At 33.1% G+C, this 16,979-nt stretch overlaps 1 protein-coding gene across 2 annotated transcripts in view; it reads left to right on the forward strand.

Moving 5' to 3' along the window:
* CDH12 (cadherin 12, type 2 (N-cadherin 2)) overlaps positions 1 to 16,979 on the forward strand; it is an 831,087-nt gene that overhangs the window by 701,284 nt on the left and 112,824 nt on the right. Inside the window, exons 6-7 of one of the 2 annotated variants that reach the window (XM_011999873.1) lie at positions 2,879 to 2,998; positions 15,385 to 15,552. In XM_011999873.1, the coding sequence (XP_011855263.1) occupies positions 2,879 to 2,998; positions 15,385 to 15,552 (288 nt within the window). The remainder of the gene's footprint in view (positions 1 to 2,878; positions 2,999 to 15,384; positions 15,553 to 16,979) is intronic. The other variant, XM_011999874.1, reaches the window with a different exon arrangement.

Below are 16,979 nucleotides of genomic sequence, written 5' to 3' on the forward strand. Positions count from 1 at the left end.
TACTCAGTGATCAGTTTATCTTTTCTTTGCTTTATCATAGTTTTATAAATATTTATTCCCTTTGAGTGACAGTATAAGATATAGAATTTAGTTATTACTATAAAATAACTTTTAGTGCTGGCTTTAACTGTTACTAAAAATACACTAATTTGTTACTGATCAAAGCAGTGTTATATGGGAACTTGAAGTGACTTGAAACTCTCCATTGCAAATTCTGCACTCTAGTTCTCACCACTTATACAAGAGTGTTTTCTCTAAGAGCCGCATTCTCTCTGCAGATATAACCATTTAGAGTGGTTATATTGTCATTCCCTGGATTCCAGTGATAAGAGAATAAATTTCAAGCTCACTGCTACATACAAGACTACTTTAGATTGTTTGCAAATCATTGACTGTATTACTTCCTTGTGGCACATTAAACATGCCCCAACCACAACCTCCTGCTCTTACCTCCTGGGTATTTAGTGTTTAATAGTGTCAGGAACAGCTGGTGTGCTATCCAAGCACTGAAAAAGGTAGTCCTCAGAGATTTTCATGCTCCAGGCAACTGACCGAGACTTCTTAATGGAAAGAGTACAAAATGTCTGTCTTTTGCATGAGTTTTGTGGCAGTCATGAAGCAGCTGACAAAACAAGCTGGTATACTGGTGTTTAACTGCATTCTTGTAAACACCCAAAAAGGCCATTTTTAAGAACTTTTGGAGAATTTACTTTGGAATCTGCTCTTTCACTAAAGAAGGATTAACCTATATTGTAATTCAGTGAACAATTATTTTTAATTCTATAGATACAACTGAAGAAATGTGATAGGAATACAGTTATTCTTGCTATCCAGTGATCCTTTTAAGTAGCTCAAAGTGGGTTGTATGAAAAAATATTTGCAACTTCGATGCATTAATGATTTCCCAATTCACTCCTTTAAATATTTGAGCTTTAAAAATAACTGACATAAACAATTTAATACAACTAATAGAAGAAAATATTTGTTCAGCATAGTGGAGGTTCATGTAAACATTAAAAACAAAAATGTAAAACTGAAGACAATACGTGTTCATCTTTGCTTTCCCCACTGTACATTGCAATGTGGTGTTAGTTTGGCAAATTTTATTAATGTTGTCACTAAATATTTCTTATTTCTCAAGTATTTTAATTTCCTATTTGTAACTAAGTATAATACTTTCCTTTCCTTCAAATATATCCAACATGTAGAACAATGTATAGTTTTTCAACTGTAATATTTATATCCAGAATTAGGGCAGCAGTGAATATTTGTAGACTTTGCCTATATAACACATGTATAGTGGAGGGATAGTAAACATCCTGATGAATATTCTGGAGGAAAATACTGCTGGGAAGATAGGGCTTTACTCTTAATAAACTGTCGATTTCTATAGCATTATAGAAAGGTAGTTTTAATGAATCTTTAATTCAGGTACCCAATGTTTCATAGAAATAAACGTTGGTCAAATTGTGATTAATGATAGTGATGATGTTGATGATGATGATGGTGATGATGATGGATAATATTAAGTCTTCACTCCTGACTTCCCAGTAATGTTTATCTACATTCCCTCTAAAAGTTCCCTCTAAAAGTTTCTTTTCTTGGGAAAGGCTGCTGTAATATATTTTTCCTCTGTTAATAAAGCCAAGATTCACTCAACCATTTTAAACTGAAAGACCTTGGCATTGAATGTCTACAAAAAGTTATCGTTTCTTACTCTTGTCACAAGCCTAACATTTATTAAAAGAAAATGGTAGAAATGAAAAAGTAATTCATTCTTTTAGCTTCTATAGTAATCTAGGAAGACATAGTTTGTTCTAAATTTGTACTCTTAGAGAAAAGGCTGAAAGAGTAATTGAATGAAAAGGAACAATCCTATTTTCCCCAAACAGAACAGTTACTTTGAGTGCCTCCAACAGATTAAGGGAGTTCTACTCACTGTATAAATTTGGATGTACACATGTGTATGTGTATGTATGTATATAGATATATAGAAATATATGTGTATATATATATACACATATATATATGTCTATTTTATTTGCTCCAATTTGGGTACTTTTGATTTCACTTTGTTCTGAACTCAGAATAGTAACATTGAATAGGACGTTAGGAAGAGATACTCACTTTACACATCTTTAGAGACTGATTTCAATATGCTTATGAACAGATAAGGAAAATACAGAGAAAAGCTCTCTTCAACTTCTTTTAGTACAGAAAAAATATACCCATGCCAAAAAAAAAAAAAAAAAAAATTAGGAAAGCTGCAGATCATTTGATTGTTTGTAGTGTCTTCCTATGTCACTGAATCTTTAGGTTCATTCAATCTTGAGGCAAAGAAGTGCTCTTATAGCTATTTTGCTATTCTTTATAGTTTCTCAATTTATCAAATATTCCTTTTCTAATTAAAGGCTTCCTGATGCTAGTAGGTAGTTGTTAATTTTTAAATTGCAATTGCAAATTACTTAACAACCTCTAATGTTCAGTACACTCGAAACCTTTTAGTCTCTCTATTGATATCTTAATCATAAAATTAAAACATCAATAGTAAGCAGATGAGCTAATATAAGTGGCGTCCATGCTTTCTTTGGTGGACCAATCAATAAAGGTATCATGATGACTTTCATTTCAATGGTTCATCTCCTAGAAATGGACACAGCTTTTAAAATATATATTTAAAGTTGTGATTTGTACTAACAACTATATCATTGCTCAACATTTTGGTTATAATGGTTAAACTATCCTCAGTGACATCATGTACTCATGGCATACTTGACATAGGTCAAATACCAAAGGAAAATTGAGTTCAGCAGATAAGAGACATGACCTTGAAAGAGGTAAAACAAAAATGCTGGAGTGATATTGTCTTATTTTCCAGGTGCATATGTACTCCAGGTCAAGGCCACAGATGCAGATGACCCGACCTATGGAAACAGTGCCAGAGTCGTTTACAGCATTCTTCAGGGACAACCTTATTTCTCTATTGATCCCAAGACAGGTAAATTTTTTATTAGAGGCAACATTATCACCAGCCCTTCAAATATTTAAACTTTAATTAAATCTTGGCATGGAGAGTTGCATATTGTAATACAGCCATAAAGCTTCAGTGCAATGTGCATTAAGCAAAGAAGATGGGATCTTACCTTGCTGCTGAAGAACGATTTCCATTTAAGTGAACTTTGTGTAAAATAAAACTTTTAATATATCTTTATAAAGTTCCAATTTGTTAGGTCGGCAGTCATTGTTGGTCTTATTTAAAATTTTCGAAAGTCTACTTAAAAAAAATTCTTCCAGCTATAATAGCTTTTCATTTCATATTTATTGGATGGGTTCGGTTATATTTAGTTTTGGGCTTTAACAACACATGGGAACATCCTGGAGCTTCTACTGCTGTATATATAAGGGTTATGAATGCTTGGTTTAGATTAATAGAGACTTATGCTTATAGTGGGAGAAGGGAGAGACTTGACAATCTTGCAATACCAAAATCATTGATTCTGTTTGCCTATGTCTTCAAATCCAGTCCCACTGTTAATTAAAAATAGCAGTTTTCAAATTCAAATATAATATGAGTAGCATACAAAGGGCAGGAGGCTATGCACGTGGAATATTTTGTCTTTCCTTTTAAATAAATGAGGAAGCTCTGTTTCTAAACAATCAATATCTGAACATTGAATACTTTGCTAAGAAGACTCGACCACTTGACCAGTGATCAAAGTAGGCCTTCCATGTCACAGCTGAAGCAGAAATCCCACAACAATGGTTATTTTGTCAATGATTATATACTACATTAGAACATATCGCAAACTGAATTTAATATGATGTATCATGTGAACTTAAGATAATGGAAAATTGTTCTCATACTGAACTAATAAGTTACATTTTAAAGTTGTAAATTAATTTTTAAATACCAACATGCATTTGAAAAGTATACATTTCAGACACTATACGTTCAAAGAAGTTAAACATTTTATAATTGATACTTCCTGAGAGGTATGTGTAAAAACCTGGTATACTAATTAGATATAAGTTAATTAACAATTATTATGTATTAATTATTGCCTGGAAACATAAGGTCTATTGATGTTTCTTAACAAAAGTTGAAGTGCAAAATCTGCAACACTTTTTGTCAACTGAACCTGCTATTCTCTCTTAATTTCTTATCCTCCTCATTAAGCCAATAGGGGGCAGAAGTCATCAAAAAATTAAAGAACTAAAATAGGGAGTCACTACCTTATATAAACCTGAAAAACGGGTAGAGTGTAGTAAGGACAGCATCAGTCCTTCAAGAGATCCAGTAAGAAGGGAGTATCAGTACTGAAGAGAATCCAGAATGGCTTAGGACAAAGAAGCTTCTCTGATTTGCGTAGACTTTTGGAGAATAAAAGCCAGTCTGTCAAATGTTAAAAGTGAGTGCATGATGAGAAAATTACACCTTACCATGCAAGTGATTTTTCAAGAAATATGGCAGCAAAGATAAGAAAATGTTTAGCAATACCATCTAAAAGGAGCTTTTGTGGTTATTTTTTAGCTGTGAAAAAAAAATCTTATATTTATTTTGTAGAAAAGGGGGGTAAATTGAAAAAAAAAGATTGGGGAAGTTGTCCAATGAAGTTTATGATCCTACAGTGTTCCAGAGGAATTAAGAAGGCCTGGACAATAGGCAGAATATATGAAAATAATGAAGGAAAATTATCTAAAATATCTCATTTCTTCAGATGGGGCCACTATGGGTTATTTTTTTTTTCTTGTATAGTTATATATCTTTTTGAGGTGTGCTATAATGGGTAATCTGACCGGAAATGAAAGTATGGACAATGCAGTTCTCTTAGATCCCTTCAGCCTATGAAGAATATTCCTGAAAGGCGAGAGGAATAAAAAAATGAGAAAAGTATGTGTATAGAGATTGGTGAAGAAAGAGAATATTAAAGATCACTCATTGGATTATAATGATAAACTCTATATAAAGTAGGTGAGTTTATATACTCAGAATAAGAGTGACTATTCTCTTAGAGAGAATTAAGGACTTAACATTAAGCATTTAATATTGGTAAAATAACTGTAGATGAAACCATATCTAACCTTTAAAAAGCAAGACAAAAATCAAACAAAGATAAATTTAAATGTAAAGAATGGGTTAAGAATACAATTGTTACGGTCAAATGAATACCAAACAACTTTATGAGCCAAAAAACGTACTCTTCCCTAGATTTCACTTGGCCAATATCGACTTTCAGTATATTCTAGTATCTTTAAAAAGTTTGTTTTACCATACAGTACATGAATATGTAATGTAACTTTTATAATTTTGTATTTATGTTTTATATAATGTTTATTATTTAGAACTAAGAGTGAAACAATTCTGTCGTAAGCTATGTAATAGACTTTTGAAGCATTGATTTTCACTGGAGACAGAAGTCTTGATATTAACAATGCCTCAGACCACTAGGCAGGAAAAGAGTGGATGATGAAGCACTTCATTAAGAGAATGAAAACTAGCTCTTCATGCACAGAAACCATTAAGAAGACTTTTTGTCAAATTTATCACCTTGTGGTAGATAAGAGTAAATCAAAAATCAAGGATAATTGCAATTTCTCAGAAATAGGCTCCATTTGTTCCAGCCATATAGCTTCCCTTTATGATTTCTTTGCTGTTATTAAATAAAATGCATGAAAAACTAATATTATCTGAAATTTTCCATATTTGAGTGTAGAAAACAGCTTAAAACAACTCTGAAAAGTTTCATCAAAACCTCTGGTGCCTAAATATTTATGAAGAGATAAAGAGATCATTTTGTGTTTCATCTGAAATGAGAAAATAAAAAGATTTCTGTATTGATACTGCTGTTTGACAAACATTCCCAGCATCTCTCTTTAAATGGATATGGCAAGTTTATTTCTAAACAATATAAATTGATACATTCTACACAGTATAAACTCATTTATTCCATGAAAGAAACCAATAAATAATAGTTCTTTAAAAATCATTGCATTCGACAACTTTTTGTCTTAACTATGAAATAGTTTACTCTGAGTTAAAATCCAAATGCATTCATTTATATGCTTTAGATGATTAGTAAATGACATTTAAAGCACCCAACATGTAGTTACAACTATAAAACATTAAACAATTATCTTTATGATACTTAACATTTATAAAGCATTAAAATGTTTTTATATTAACATATTGTATTATTTAATTATACAAATTATTTCACTTAATGTTTATAAAATATTTATAAATCTCTATAATCTATAAAACATTAAACAAGAGCAAAAATATTATAATATTTAATTCAGTGATTGAAATTAGGATGCTGAACATCTCAATAGTTTTGATAATAGAGTTGCTCCATTTAAGAAAACAAATGTTGGTATAAATGATGAACTCTTATGTCTTAATTTATTATTATAATTCTGTTAATGCATTTAAATTTTCCCTAAATGATTCTAAATAACTAGTCTGAGTTCAGTAACTAGATATTGCCATATTTCACATCATATGGTAATGGTATGCTGTATTCTAAATGATCTAAGCTCTACTTGAGAATGCATTAATTTTATTTTACCTCAATATCCTCTTGTTAATCTATAAAATTGTTTTCCTATCAAGGTAAAATACACATTATATAAAATTGACCATTTTTACCACTTTAAGTGGACAATTCAGTTGCATTAAGTATGTTTACATTTTTGTCAAACCATTACACCATTTAGCCAAAACATTTCCCTCCATATCTCTTAATTTACATGTATTGTCAAAAATATGTCCTTTACAAATGATTATTTTACACGTTTCTACATGTATTTATAGAATTCATATTAAGAAAACAATTGAGTGAGAATAGAGTTGCAGGAGATACTTTAAAAGTTTTTTATTTCCTGTTCTGATATTTCTTGCTGTGTGATCCTGTTTTAAATTCTGCTTAGGGAAACATGATAAAGTTTGCCCACATGACTAATACTTTCCCAAGATTTTTGCTCTTGAGTCTATCAACCTTTCATTCAGAGATAATTATCTTCAAGTCTATCTCCCAACGAAACCTCCTCCTATAGCTTGACTGATATTATTCTTGTATGTCTTCTAAAATATGTTGGTGTTATAAAAGCTTCCTATTAAAATTAAAGCATGGGCCAATAACTTTATATTTTGAGCTAACACTTTATGATACTATACACATACTTATGCTTATGATTTGAACATTCTTTTAAAAAATTTATTTTGTATATCCCATATTATAACATGATGTTATAAGAGATACACACACACATAATAAATGGTTACTATAGTAAAACAAATTAACTTACCCATCATCTTTCTAATTCATTCTCCCTCAACCGCGCCAGGCTCCTCCTCATGGCAAAGAGAGTTATAATCTACTCAGTTAGCAAAAATCCTAAATAAAATACACTATTATTAACTCTAGTCCTCATGTTGTGTATTAGATCTTTTAACTCGTTTATCTTGTATTTTTGCTATTTTGTATCCTTTGACCTACATCTCCCCATTTTCTCTCCCATACCCTGACCCTTATAATCTGTTTTTTATTCTTTACGTATTTTACCTTTTTTAAGATTCCACATATAAATAAGATCACACAATATTTTTATTTATGTGCCTGGCTTATTTCACTTAGAACACTGTCCCCCAGGCCAATCCATGTTGTGGCAAATGGCAGGATCTCCTTTTTAAAGGTTGAATAGTATTCCATTATATGTGTATACCACAGTTTCTTATTCTGTTTGTCCACTGATGAACAACTACATTGTTTTCATATGTTGACTATTGGGAATAATGTTGCAATAAGCATGAAAGTGCAGATATCTTTATGAAGTGATAATTTCATTTCTTTTGGGTATAGACCCAGAAAAGGGATTGCTGGGTCATTTGGGGATGGAGGAATCTTTTGATATTAATTCAGAATAAAATCTGTAGAACTGAGTAAGACACCTCAGTTGGTGCTAGTGAAAGAAATTATATCTTCTTTCTTTAAGGGCAAAATAAAAGAGTCTTTTCCTACACAATGAAGTCACTCTTTTAATACTTTTTGCCAGAATGAATAAGTTGCCAGGGAGCATTAAGGCAAGGATTAATGATGGGATAGCAAAGCAAGGAAATCAAAAGATGCTAATAATAATAAGGAAAGAAAACTATGTCAAGGAAATAAATAGTTATTAAGATAAATCAGCACATATTGTTACCTATTTTGTAATATTATGATTGTGTAGTAAAATTCCATGCCCAGGAATGCATTGCAGGCAATCGTTTTCTTGTATTCTGCATTGTCAGACTTCAAGTAGATTCTGGGTGAGTTCCATGTACTTTATTTTAGAAATCATGAGATGAACACATCAGCAAAAAGAACTAAGAAAGTTGGGCTTGAAAGGAAAATATTCCAGAGGGATGTGCTATATGCCTTTAGCAAGTTGTAGAGCTGTCATGTAGAAGAGGAACTAGATGTATTCTGTGCTGCTTGAGAGGAAAAGAGCTATCAATGCATAGTGTGAGTTACAGGAAGAAAGAATTCTAGCTCCATATATATACATATGTATAAAAAGATAAGAAAAATACCATACATAAGAGTGATAACTCATTAGATTGTGAGTTTCACATTACTGGATGAGTTAAAGCAGATGACGAGTAATGAACTGGTGGTGTTGGATTTGATTATGTCATTTGGTGCACATGTATCTATAACATGTGACCTCACAGGTCCTTTGTTATTGGGAGACTAAGATGAATCAAGTAGGTCATCAGGTAGATCCCTGTCTAGTAGGGTGAGCTCATGAGGTCTTCAGAAGATTGTATGTGAGTTTTCTGGTATATCATTCTCTGATACATAATGCTACTACAGGACACTAGACTGACTGAAGGGATGAGAGCTTCCGGAGGAAAGAACTCCTGGAGGAAGTGACTCATAAGTCCTATAGGAGAGTAAAGGCATGGTACAGTTAGAAAGTTGGACAACATGGCCTCTAAATTTCTTACTGAAGATAACCTGATAACTCTTCTTGTCCTTCAAATACATTAGCAAAAAGTTTAAAAAATCATATACCTAATCTGTGCAATGATGAACATGACACTTGAATAAATATTATTCAGGAATGTACTCGTATTTTCTAAAAATCCATTTTACATTTTAGGCTAATTTAAGACTAAAATGAAATGAAACTCAGTAACTTTTCACAAAAAATAATGCAGAATCTGGTCTCTCATAACTCTAATATAACTGAGCCATGGAATTGAAAACAGAAACTTATATTCTCACTGCTGAAGTTAAGTTTTGAGTGCCATCGTTACTCTTTTTATCCTTCAACTTATTAGCTATCTCTAACATACTTGTGCATTAAAATACTGTTTTTAATGTTTCCTCCAAATCTTTATTAAAAACAGTTAATGATGACTTGGTAAACACTGGAGTCTACATTTAACTAGGAGAGATCTCTTTCAGGTCTAATCAACAACATTTTCATGATACGATAGCTATAATACCCCTAGGTAAATACTAATAACCCCACCTTCAAAATTACATCATGAGTTATTTGGGTCAATAATGATCAAAGTTACAAGAAATATGTTAAATCATAATCTCTCTTGAAGGATAAACACTTATTTTCCATGTGTTACCTCAGCTAGTATTATGCATTACTTTACTTATTTTACTAATATATATTGAGTGCCTACTATATGCCTAGCATTCTGCTAGCTAGCCATTTTCCTGCAAAGAAAAAAATCAGGCAAAAGCCCCTTCCTTCATCAACATACATTCAATTTGGGGAAACATAAAGCAAACAGAATAAACAAGGGAAATATACCGTATTTTCAATAGCCTAAAGACTAAGGAAAGAATGCTAAAGTAGAGAAAAGAATATGAAATATTAAGGAAGAGTATGTATGGTAGACAGAACAATGATTGCCCAAGTATGTTCATGTTCTAACCCCCAGGACCTGTGAATATGTTACATGGCAAAGAAGAATTAAGGTTCTAATCGTAGATAGTGGAGATGAGGTGATTATTATTATTTTATGGATAGACTCTGTGTAATCACAAGGGTTCTTGTAAGCAGAAGAAGGATGCAGAAGGGTCAGAGTCAGAAAATGACATGTCAGACATGAAGATGCTAAGCTGCTACTGCCTTAGAGGAAGGAGGAAGGAGGTCAGGAGTCAAGGAGTGCTACCGTCACCTAGAAGATGAAGAGCATTTAGAAAAAATCACAGCCCTACCCATACCCCGCCCCATGTTGGCCTCCTAACATCTAGAATTGTAAGATAGTAAGTTTATGTTGTTTTAGGCTGGTAGGTTTGTGGTAATTTGTTACAGAAGCAATCAGAAATTAATTTAGAAAGAAATTTTGGATAGAATGGCCAACACAGTCCTGTGAAGCTGACTTTTAAAAAAGATCTAAAGGAAGTGGAAGAACTATAAACGAGCACCCCTTGGAAAGAACATTTCTGACCCAGGAAGACAGTGTGCAAGCCTGCCGTGAATGAGGGAAGGAGTTGTGGAAAAGAAGATCAGAGTTCAGCAGGCAAGTGAAGATTATGTGAGGGCTTTATTCTGAAAGATGTGGACAGTCTGTGATGACTTCAAAGTGGAGGAGCTCTGTGACCTGGCTTACGCGCTGACCTCACCATCATGGCTGCTCTAGGGACAGCAGACTGGTGGCCTAAGTCTCCTTTGAACTATAAACCTCATTGAGAGGAGAATAAAGCCATTTACCCATTGTTCATCTGCCAGTCCCCTAAGTTCGTACAGTGCTGGTCTAAATCTCTAGAATTTGGAGAAAAGCAAAAAAACTTTTTCTCATATGCTATCTACAAAAAGCCATTTTCTTATTTCATGACATTATTCAGAATGATTAAGATAATGTCTGGACTTGCCTCCCCAGATATTTAGCTCCAAAGTAAAAAAGTGATAAGTTGAAAATAGACAACAACTTTTTTCAAGAAAACAAACTTCTTCTTTTGCAAAATAAATAGCTATAGGGTAAAAGAAATCAATGAAATGAATTTTTCAGGGCATGGGTAGAAGATGGGGGAAAACTACAGGAAAAAAATGAGAAGAAAATCTATATTTGGATTATGATTCACAGAGAGTAGAAGAAAAAAGAAAAGATATCACAAAATAATAAATTTGCAGTGAACTAAAAAATTATAGTACACATAGGTGGAAAAAGTAACAGAGCTGTATTAAGAACAGGGAAACAGAAAACCAGACATACTCTTGAAGTGGCATCATTCCCTGGGATAATTCCCAAGGTTCCTTTTCCCATGCTAAGGAAATCAAGGATTCAGACACACAAGGAGTGAGGTTAAGAATGGAGGCTTAATAGGCAAAAGAAAGAGAAAGGATCCCCTGCAGAGAGGGGGGACCCGAATGGGTTTCTGCTTTTGTGGTGAAATGCAGCAGGTTTTATAGATAAGCTTGAGGAGGTGATGTCTGATTTACACAGGGCACGAAAGATTGGTCAGACCAGGTGTACTGTTTGCATAAGGTATGAAAAACTGGTTAGGGCTAGGTGTGCCATTTGCACAGCGTGTGAAAATCTGGCCACCCCACCCTAATCTCTTATTGAGACGGGTTCTCTACCTGGCTAGTGTCACGTTGCCTAGTTCTTTACTGTGCATGTGGTGACAAAGAAAAGGGAAGACAGAGCCTCCATGTTGAACATGCCTGGCTCCCAGGCAGCCCTTTTCTCTCCGCACAGCTGCTGGCATTCCCCGGAGCAAGCTTCCAGCTTGCTTATCTATGTCTGCAGTTCAGTTTTTCAGGCTGCTCTTTGTTAGAAAAGAAATGATTTGGACGCTGCTTTTTATTAAAAGGGAAATTTTACCAAGGACTCTTTTACTCTTACTATCTGCCTAAATAATTTCTTTCTATGTCCTTTATCAATCTGAGCCAGACATTAACTAGATGCCAGAAACAGAAAAGCAAATGAAAGGACTTCTCTCTGTCCTAAAGTGGCTTTCGGTCTGGTAAAGAAAGGTAAACAGGCAACAAATCAAAAAATGCACTAAAACATTCTACACGCTATGATTGAATCTTAGGGTGGGTACAGTCATTTCTTCCTGAAGCCATGCTGTGTGTCAGAAAAGGCTTCATAAGAAAAAAAAAAAAAGACTAAAGTGGAAGAAACCAGAAAGATGTCCACTAACTGGGCAGGCATTCATTGGGGAACTGAGAGAATGAGGACAAGAAGTTTGGAGAAGTTTAGGGGCTCAGTGGACCTGGAGAGAGTGGAATAGCTGGAGCCTAAGCACTCCAATGTGTGCACTTCAAGTGGCATCTTCTCACAAGCTTTGACCATTAGGAGTGGATGATTGGAATGAAGGCACTTCTTGTTGGAGCCTCACAATTCTTACTCTATTTATAGGGGCTAGGTAACATAATAATTCTGTGAATTGCATTATTCAAATGATCCCCTACCAACTTGTTATTTCTTTGAATAAACACCATCTTTAAATATATTTATTCATGTGAAATGGTATGATGGATCCTAGACTAAGTTTCAGGTTATCAATGCTGACATTACTTCTGTCATCTATACCTTAGATAAGTCAGGCTTTCCATTATTCATATAGTCGCTATGCTCCTGAAAATGAATTTAAAAAGCATATCAATCTAATCTAATCTAGTCTAATCTAATCTAATCTATCTATCTATCTATCTATCTATCTATCTCAGTAATCTCAGGTAATAATAAGAATTAACTTATATTAAGATACAGCAGAACATTTGAAAGAAGTTTGGAATTATGGAAGATAGTCTTCGAAACTGTAGTTGCATTTGTGACTGTCACCAAATAGATGCTAGCAGAAGGTCTGTCACTATATCATTATCCATCTATCTATTTCTATAACTATCTATTTATCTGGACAGAGAGAATTGTGGAATTGTATTTTTTCTGGTTATTTGCAAACCTATATAAAAAGTTATCTACTGGGATCTAGTTAGATTAAAACATTAAGATGCAATTGAACAGAGACAAAATAGGTGTTATCAGAGTTAAGAATAGATATGTATTTTTTCCAGTGTTTCATAAAAATTGTCAAGACCTTTTGCATCACACTCACAGCCCTGCCCTCCTACTCTACCCTGTGTCTTATGAGTGACCTCTCTACTGCTTCTAGCCCTGCTATTAGTGTAATGCTACCAACTGGATGGTAGGTAGAACTCAGACAGAGGAAAGGATTGCATATGTAGTTTGAAAGTCAATTTCTAGTGATGACCAGGGTGTGCTTCCCCTGCCCCAGCACCACTTCCATTTAAATACCGCTGTTCCAGAGGAAAAATAGTGTAGTTATGTGTATTTATTTTTTTTGGAGCTGGAATCTGGGTGCTAAACCAAACTCCAAATTTAACATGAGAATCTTTAAACATTGCAGTTTATCTTAATGCAGGAGAAGAATGTTTTCAAGAAGTCATTCTTTTCATAGCTACTCTGTTGTTTATTAATTTCTCAATAATTAAGCAAAAATTGATGGCATTATCTTGGGAAAAGAAGAACTTGCATCTTAATGTTTTAATCAAACTGGATCCCAGTATATAGTTTTTTTATTTAGGTCAGCAGATAACCAGAAAGGAACAACTCCACAATTCTGTCTCTCTGTCCAGATAGATAGATAGAAAGATAGATAGATAGGTAGATAGATAAATATGGAAATACATTGATGAATAGTGATAGAAATAATTTTCATATTGGAAATTTTTATGCTAGAAATAAATTAAGAAAGATATACATAACTTTCTTATTGAAAATGAATTAAGATAGACTCGGTCAACAACAGGACAAGACATAATGCAGATGAATCAAACCCAGGTATCTATCTAGAAAATGTAAGCATTGTAAGTCAGGCAGAAGTCACATAACTTAAGGTCTGTAGAACCAGAACACTCATAGGCAGAGATGAAGAATCTTAGTCAAGAGACTTAGAAATGGAGCATCAGGAGCCTGGGCTGAAGAAAGGGCAAACACATTGGATTAAAAAGGTGTCACCCCATCTCTACTAAAAATACAAAATAAGCCAGGTGTGGTGGCACATGCCTGTAATCCCAGCTACTCGGGAGACTGAGGCAGGAGAATCTCTTGAATCCGGGAGGTGGAGGTTGCAGTGATCTCAGATTGCACCATTACACTCCAGCCTGGGCAACAAGAGAGACACTCCCTCTTAAAAAAAAAAAAAAAAAAAAGTGTCAGTACCTATTGATAAATAAAGTAGCAGCATCATAAATGAAGGCTGTCTTTTTCTGCAACAATTTCCTGCCAATAGTCAGAAGAAATCTCAGACTGTAAAATTTGAATAAGCGTTTGTTAAGTAGAGAGTGGAAAATACAGGTAAAACAGGGATGTATGTTGGTTTTATGATTTGGATTCTGCATGTTTGTTGATGGTTGATTTATTTTTGTTGATATTATATTTGTTATTTATATATGCTATTTAAAGAAAGTAGCATGTTTCTTAAAGAAAGAAACAACACTATTAAAGCCAGCTGTGTTTAAAACAAATGCTGTCCAATCTCTCCCTAAAACCATTGACTGAAGATTGGAATTTGGTATGAAATTTATTCATGATTTTATTTGAGAATAATCCAGGAGGTTTTGGTTCTTTTACTATGAATAAATAGGAATATAAACTACTTTTACACTTGGACACCAGGACAGGAAATGAGGACAGTATGTAAATATGCACATGTACTATAAAGTTCACACTTGTAAATTTAATTATTTAGAGATTCATTCACTCAGCCAGTCACTCATTCAGTTAATTGGTTTGCATATACTCACTGTGTTCCTTGTAAATGGCAAGCACTGTCCTGGAAGCTGGAGACACTTAGTGAAATATCTGTTGCTAAAATAACTAACGGAAATTCTGAAAGACAAAACAAAATATGTAACCAAGTTATTGAACGCATTTTTAGAAAAGAAATTAGTACTTTTATCCTAGAAAATAAACAGAAGAACAAAGAAGAAAGTAGTAATAACTGGAAATTGCATACTCATTTTAACCACTTGGTATTTTTAGCATTTATATTTTTCTCTCTAATTTTTAATGATTTCTTCTTCTTAAAGATAGGATCATGCATATAAATCATGTCTAACTTGGTTTACTTATGAATGACGACTATTTCTTAGAGGTGATACATTGTTCTTTAACCATATTTCTCATTGTGACATGGCATTTTATTATGTAGCTACTATAATATTTTAAATTATTTCCTAACCATTGGACATTTTGAATGTCTCACTTTTTAAAAGATATAATTATAGCTATTATGTCTCTGTTAGTGATTCTAGGCAGAATCATGTTGTTGCAGATTATTTTATTTCAGAAAACACAGCATTTGTGATATTTACTTTACATTATTGCTTTTATCTCTTAAGGTGTCATTAGAACAGCTTTGCCAAACATGGACAGAGAAGTCAAAGAACAATATCAAGTTCTCATCCAAGCCAAGGATATGGGAGGACAGCTTGGAGGATTAGCTGGAACAACAATAGTCAACATCACTCTCACCGATGTCAATGACAATCCACCTCGATTCCCCAAAAGTATGTCACCTTTCCTGCTAAGCCTAAATTATTGTGGTTTAAAAAAATTTAATGGTGTCATTGAATGCTACAGGAATGAAAATCATTTTTCTAGACACTTAGTCTTTAGGAAGCAGAAGCTAATTAAAAATTACACATCTTCAGAATTAAACATTTTGATGAGATTCATGCCTAGTGTTACTTTAGTAAAAAATAATGAGCCAATAGTTGAAGTACTGGTCTTATGCTATCAATTTTTATTAAAGTAACATACTCAAAATAAGTTGGGATCTTACCATAATGTTTTATTAACTGAGAAAGTAATATAAATGTGCCAAATCTAATGTAATATGGAGCTTCATAGTTTTGACACATATCCCACCATATTAGATGCTATGTAATATAATTAGCATCAGAATTCTGTGCCTTCTCTTTGGTGATTATATGTGTTGAATCATTTCCAAATATTTTCATGTATGATATTTATACTATTTACAGTACTTTAGTTCTGATTAGTTATTTCATTTTAGTTTTGTAATAGATGAAAATTGCTATAGTTTCTATGATAACAGAGTGATTCACACCTACGTCTTCTCTATAACTCTGTGTTTCTTGTTGGGAATGAGTTCTCACTTGTGTTACATGTAGTTTTCTGTTGCAGTATTACATTTAACACCAATCACTACCTGTTTTATTCCTGGTGCATTTTCGAGGATCATTTCAGTGTCCCCAGGACTTAGAATACAGAAGCTACATGTTTCTCTCACTGGTTGTATAGGATCTTAATTAGGTCACTAGGCAGTCATTTGCATAAACAGTTAAAAAAAACACAGTTTTTTCTCGTTCCGCTCCAGGACAGTTTACGAGTTCATCTACTAAAATATATAATATTGAGGATATTTAGCTAAATGAACATTTTATTTATTTCTTTGGCTATATATATGTTTTTCCATATTTTACTACTTTGTCATTTTTTTAAAAAAATCATAAACCTCTATTTTATTGATGGAAATGTTTTAATTTAGTGACCAAAAGTCTAAAGGCCAAATGTTTTGAGTGGCAATTAGAAATAATTATACTTTAAAGAATATGTTTTAGCTTGACTGAGCCATCCTACTCCCAATAAGTACATACATTTAAAAACATGTTGTACATATTAAAGGCGAACAATTTCTGTTTGTCAATTAAAATAACTAATTAAAGAAACAAGAAATAATTGTACTTTTGCATATAAATGTATCTGACAAATGGCTACTATATAATATGCTATGATTAATAACACAGAGAGTCTTAAAGCAATGCTTTTCCTTATTTTGTTATTAAGGAAAACAGGAAAAAAGAAATTTAAAAGGAGAAAGAAATAATGCATTTGTTTCCCTAATATATGGTGTGACTAATATGATCTCGACTCTAAAAACACTAAATTTTTATTTTTTTAACTATTTAAG

This window comes from Mandrillus leucophaeus, unplaced genomic scaffold (assembly GCF_000951045.1).
Source record: "Mandrillus leucophaeus isolate KB7577 unplaced genomic scaffold, Mleu.le_1.0 Scaffold606, whole genome shotgun sequence".
Lineage (NCBI taxonomy): Eukaryota > Metazoa > Chordata > Mammalia > Primates > Cercopithecidae > Mandrillus > Mandrillus leucophaeus.